At 50.5% G+C, this 6,000-nt stretch overlaps 1 protein-coding gene across 1 annotated transcript in view; it reads left to right on the forward strand.

Annotated features, from left to right (window-relative positions):
• The window catches only part of LMX1A (LIM homeobox transcription factor 1 alpha), a 150,761-nt gene that overhangs the window by 101,113 nt on the left and 43,648 nt on the right, over nucleotides 1-6,000 (forward strand). The window contains exon 4 of the mRNA XM_081825227.1: nucleotides 3,089-3,321. Within this exon, the coding sequence (XP_081681353.1) occupies nucleotides 3,089-3,321 (233 nt within the window). The remainder of the gene's footprint in view (nucleotides 1-3,088; nucleotides 3,322-6,000) is intronic.

Raw genomic sequence — 6,000 nt, forward strand, 5'->3', positions numbered from 1 at the left:
CAACAAGTATGGCTTGATGCCGTTCTATTTTGTATTCACTGGACATTGCTTTGTGTTGTTCTTGTGTTCCGCTTCCCGCAGGTAAATCTCTATGGGTAGACATTGTTTGTTTGCTTGTTTGAGGTTTCTCTCACTGGTGTGTGAGCTCTGCGGGGTTGGGGATGTGGTTTTGGATAATTTTGTGCCTACGACAGTGACTGATGCCAGGCGGACACTCCCTATAGACTCGCTTACGTACGTGAACGTAGCCAGGGTGGTGGTTTCTCTTCTCCCCTCCCAGTTAGGACAGGTCGTGCCTGGTGTTAGTGCACACTTGGTGCTTCCCAGTGAATGAGTGAGTGGAAAGAAGAGCGGACGAGTAAGTGAATGTGTGAATGAGCTTTTGAGATGGGGTTGGCCACACTTAGGCCACAATGGTGGTTGGCCTGCCTATAAGAAAATGCTCTTCCGTTATTCTGCCTCCTCAGCTCCCACCAGCATGGGGCTCATTAGCAGAGCCTGGATGTGCTCTGAGTCCGCTTGTGTCTGGCTTTGCGAAGAGAGGAGGGGTGAGGAGTCTTCTGTACTCTGGCCATTCCATTGGCCCCACCGCCATCCTCACCCTACACCATCTGAACGGTCCATGTCTGTTGACTCCTCTGGTATGTGAAGACAAACAGGGAGAGAGAGTATGGTTTTTTGTTTTTGTTTTTGTTTTTTTAAGATTTTACTTATTTGTCAGAGAGCATAAGCAGGGGGAGCGGCAGAGGGAGAAGCAGGCTCCCTGCTGAGCAAGGAGCCCAGTGCGGGACTTGATCTCACGACCTGGGATCATGACCTTAGCTGAAGACAGATGCTTAACCCAGGTGCCCCAAGAGAGTGGTTTTGAGAGAGATTCTTTTCCACCTATTATACTACTATTTAAAAAAAAAAAAGAAAGAAAAGAAAACCTGTTTATTTTGGAGATAAAAAATGAGTGCTATGATGAATGAATCCCAGAGATATTTTAGGGTGTGCTTATGCCAAAGGGGTTGCCAAAGGCAATTATGTTATCGTGAGGCAATTTAAAAAAGAACTAGATCTCCTTTAAATTTTAATCTGTCTCAGACTAGCCTGAACTGTTGTTGATCTGGGGGTGGGCAAGGAGAAGAGTTACTTTTATTGGGACCTACTGTGTGGCAGCCCCTATGCGAGGCTCTTTACACGTGTTATTTTAGGAGAACCAGTTAGATCTATGGGTCAAATCAAATCAACTTTTAGTGAGTTTCCACCATGTGCAAGCGGTTGTGGGTTATAGAGCTTTTCCACAGGTCTTCTTCTTCCAATACAGGCTGTTGGCGGGAGCAGTTACAAGCATGGGAAAAGTTAAATGATAAGGCAAGATTAAGATGTTTCAAGTCAGCAGTAGGAAGCGATCACCCTAAGGCTTTTAAAAAAATTTTTATGTATTTTTTTTAAGATTTTATTTATTTGAGAGAGCGAGTGAGAGTGAGCAGGGGGAGCAGAGGGGCAGAGGGAGGGGGAAAGAATCTCAAGCGGACTCTGCGCTGCGTGTGGACCCCAACGCTGGGCTCGATCTCCCGGCCCTGGGATCATGACCTGAGCCGAAACCAAGAGTCGGACGCTTAACCCACTGAGCCACCCGGGCGCCTGGTGTTTGGTATCTTCAAACATCTCCGGGAAGCTACTGAATGAGCAGCACAGACACATCATGTAAAGGTGTTCAAAGGAGGGGCAGTTATTTCAGACCTGGGCAGGGCAGGCAGAGGCAGTGTTCATGGAGTGGGACCTGCTGTATCCTGAAGGGTGGTTGGGATTTGGCTAGATCAAACAGACAAGGATGGGCTTCGCAGGAGGGTGGGATGGCGTTAATAGGCCCAGAGGCAGGAAATCAGAAACGTGTGCAGGGGCGGCAACATCATCATCAGCCACCAGCTCTGACCACCAGCAGCCTGGGAACCAACCCCCCACGCTTCCCTGTCTGCAAATTGTGGGGTCTGTCCCCTCCTCTCTGCCGACCCTTGTCACTGCTCAGCAGCTTTCCCTCCCTCGTCTCTCTGACTCCATTTCCACTCTACCCTTCATGCTACGGTTCCTTTTCCTAAACAGGGCTCTTATCACGTTAAACATCGTTCAGCAACTCCCCGTTGCTTGCCAGACGATGTCCAGCCTGAGTGTGTGAACGGTCACGTCTGGCCTCCCCTGTTCCCCTGCTCGGGGCAGCCCGCCTTCAACCTGCTGGAGCACGCAGCATGCTCTGAGCCCTGGGCCTTCACACCGCTGTTCCCTCTGCTTGGGATCCCCTCCTCCTACCCCGTTACTCCATCAGCCTGCCCGCCTTCCTGTCTTTCCTTTGACCGAGATTTACCGACCTCATGATAAAATGCGAATCACCCTCTGCGCCCCTGATTGTTCCTTGTGTCCCCCAACACGCTCTGAAGCCATTATTTGGATGCGTCATTAGCCTGAGCTCATTTCCGATAGGGATTTTCTTTCATTCACCTTGGCATCACTCGTACCCACTGCTTTGGCTGGGCATAGAGGGATACCCTCGACGTGGTTTGCTGGAAATAAATGAAATGAGAAGTCCCGAGAGAGGCTGAATCCATCAAATGCCACCACGGGAAGCTAGGATGCAGTTTCTCTCTCAAAAACCAGATTACACATCAGAATGCCCTGGCGAGCTTGCTAGAGAGGCACATTCTGGGGTTCCCCTTTTCTATACTAATAGGAGGGGGCCTGGACATATTTGTGTTCCTGTTATTTGGTTTAAACAATAAGCTTCCCCAGGGATTCTGGGCAGCCGCCTGGCCCCAGTACATAGAGCTCCCTTTGGGAACACCGTGTCCTAGACCCACACCAGTCACATCCTGGGCTCAGACTGCAGCAAGTGCCTCTGCCCCTGCTTTTCTTAAGCCTTGGTGAGGAACTCACCTGCATCCTTCGGTTCCACCCCGTCAGGGAGTACATCACCTGGATTTCCAGCATATTCCATTCCAACCAACTTCACCCCAGTTCTTGGAGTCTCTTTTGCCGTTGGCCAGAGGCCCGCTGGGCCCGATCAGACCTTTCTCAAAGACCTTGCTTCTCTTTCTCCCCCTTCTGCCAGGCTGTTTGCGGTCAAATGTGGGGGCTGCTTCGAGGCCATTGCACCCAATGAGTTCGTCATGCGGGCCCAGAAGAGTGTGTACCACCTGAGCTGCTTCTGCTGCTGCGTCTGTGAGCGGCAGCTCCAGAAGGGCGACGAGTTTGTCCTGAAGGAGGGACAGTTGCTCTGCAAAGGGGACTATGAGAAGGAGCGGGAGCTACTCAGCCTGGTGAGCCCAGCAGCGTCAGACTCAGGTGAGTGCCACGCGGGGGGCGGTGGGGGTGCGTGGGAAGGGTGGGACGGTGGGGTGAGCTCACCGTCTGCATTGCTCTCTCCCCGGAGGCCCAGCCACTGGGGCAGCTATAGGGCATGATCTTCTCTGGGCGGGGACAAAGGTGCAAGAAGGCACGCCTAACCTTACAAGTGCATTTCAAGCCTCTGCTCATAGTGTGTGGGCTAACGGTCCACTGGCTAAAGCAAATTAAAAGCTCAAACCCAAAGCCCAAGGGAGGGGAGGTATACTGCACGCCCCACAAGGGCCTGCTAGGGTACAGATACGTGATACTGTTAAAGGGAATGATGCACTAGAACCAGTAATTCGGTCTGTTTTCCCATCTGTCAGGTGGGAAAGCTGGAAGCTACCTGAGGCTGGGGGGGTCATGGAGAGAAAGGAACTAGAATGTACCACTCACCCAACCCCCACCCTTCCTGCCTTAGGGCAGGGGGAGAGGGGATGGCAGAACTCCAGTGATTGCGTAGAGCGCATTTCAGAAGGCCAGGGAAATTGAATTAAGTGTCCAGGTTGAGCATGTGTCTGTCTCCACTGGGTAGCATTCGTCTGGCTCTGCCCCTCCCTTCTCTAAATCGGTGAGAGCCCCATGGCCTTCCTAATTCTTGCCGATCCCAGTGTAATTCCAGCCCCCTGAACACGCCTATGACCTCCTGCTGCCCACCTCTTCAGCCGTTCGGGGACCTCTGAGTCCCCCGCGCTCTTCCCTTGGCCTTGCTGGACTCCAGCATATCAGTGTCTCCCACTCAGCTCCACGCCTTACACTTTCATCCCCCTTCTGCCCCTCTTGCGCACTTTGGGGTCTAGCCAGCATATTCTTTCAGCTTCTGTCTCAGGGCTCTTTCCCCAGGGAAGACTCTTCATCCCTGGCGTCACTGAGTTGACCCTTAACTCCCCCTCCTGGGCCACCCATCCCACTTTATTGCAGTTGCTTGTCTGGCTCTTTGTTGTTCTTGCCAAGTGCTAAGCCCCACGAGGGACGGCATGTGTCTCTTTCGCCACTGTGTCCCCAGGGCTTAGCACAGGCCTGGAACACTCAGGGTGCTTGATAAACTCGTACAGGAGTGAGTAAACTCTTGAAACAAAAGCACTGTGGCAGGATGCTTGAGTCTAGGGGCTTTGGGGACAGGTATGGGGGGCTCTCCCTGGCTGACCTGCTTACAGCCATGTGACTGTGGGCAACTTTTGGAACCTCCCTAAGCCTCAGTTTCCATAGCTGTAAAGTCGTGATAGTCAGGCCTCCCTCACAGTTTTATTGGGGGGAAATAAAAGAAAGAATGCATACCAAAGCCTGGCACGCATTACACTGTGGGCGCTGAACGCCCGCCTGCTGGTCATACGACGCTGTTTTGCTTCCTTTACCTCCCCGTTGGTTCTTCTTGCCTGACTCTGCTTGCAGCCTTAAGTAAGCGGACACCAGGACAATCCCAACTCTGCCCGTCTTCAGTTTTCCTGGATTTGTCTTAATTCGGAGGCAGTTTCTCCTTTTCCAGAATGCTGCCACTGACACATTGGGAATCTCCTGCTGGGGTAATCGGGCCCCTTCTAACCAAACTTCATGGCCTCCACTCGGTATAAGAAGGTCAGCTCAGCGCTCAGCGTGGATCCCCCTCTAGGTGTCTTGTGGTGCCCACCCACTGAGGCCTCCTTCCCAGAATATTGCAAAATCTTCAAAGGGCTTAGGTGCTATGGTGATCAGAATGCTAGTGGGACTTTGAAAAGATAGGCACACCCAGAGGGACATGCCATTCTTCCTCACATGGGCAGACGTGCCGTGGTCTAGCCCTTCTTGGCATGATTGTGTGGGGCTTGACTATGAAATTATCCAGTTGGTCCCTGTGTTAAGGACTCACAGATTTTAATTGACTACAGAATTAAGGTGAGGCATGAATGTACCGTCCCCCGCATCCCACCCCCTGCGCAAAGACAAAAAAAAAAAAGCTGGATCTGAGCAGCGTTAATAGAAATAAAATGTTCAGAGTATGGGAACTGCTAGGGGCCTGCTTTTCTGACCCCATTTTCGGCAACAGGTTCCATTCTGAGCATTTTCTTTTGAGGCTGCTGTAGACACAGTAGAGCTTTCTGGTTCATTTATCTACACATTCGTTCGGCCGATGTACCTTGAGTGCTTACTTTATGCCAGGGATAGAGTCAAAATGGGAATGACAAGAATGATGCAGGGGTGAGGAGATCTCAAAATCATATCAGATGAAGGAAGTATAGATGTTTAGGCTAGAAAAGTAAAGACGACATGAGGGCATAATTGTTGTCTTCCCAGGGTTGGATCGGACCTATTTCTAACTTCAGAGAGCAGACTTAGAATTCACTCAATTATCTAACAAAATCATTGAGTATTTACATTATAGATAGGAAGGTAAAGGCTAGCAATTCGGACTCAACATTGGGAGTGCTAGAATGTCATCCTAATTATTAGAGCTAACAAAGAATAAGACTACTCAAAGAGGTAGTTCCCCTACTTGTTGAAACTAATATTGGTGTGGCGGGAGAGGAGAATGGTTCTAGAGGATGTCCATTGTCCCTTTCAACTTGAAAAATCTATCCTTGTTTAGCAGCTTTAAGCAAAACGATATTAAAATCTCAGCCAGAACCAAGTGGTATTTTTTGTCAATTTTATCATTTTGTC

The sequence above is a fragment of the Leptonychotes weddellii genome, chromosome 6 (assembly GCF_054177405.1).
Source record: "Leptonychotes weddellii isolate Sample4059 chromosome 6, ASM5417740v2, whole genome shotgun sequence".
In the NCBI taxonomy this organism is placed as follows: domain Eukaryota; kingdom Metazoa; phylum Chordata; class Mammalia; order Carnivora; family Phocidae; genus Leptonychotes; species Leptonychotes weddellii.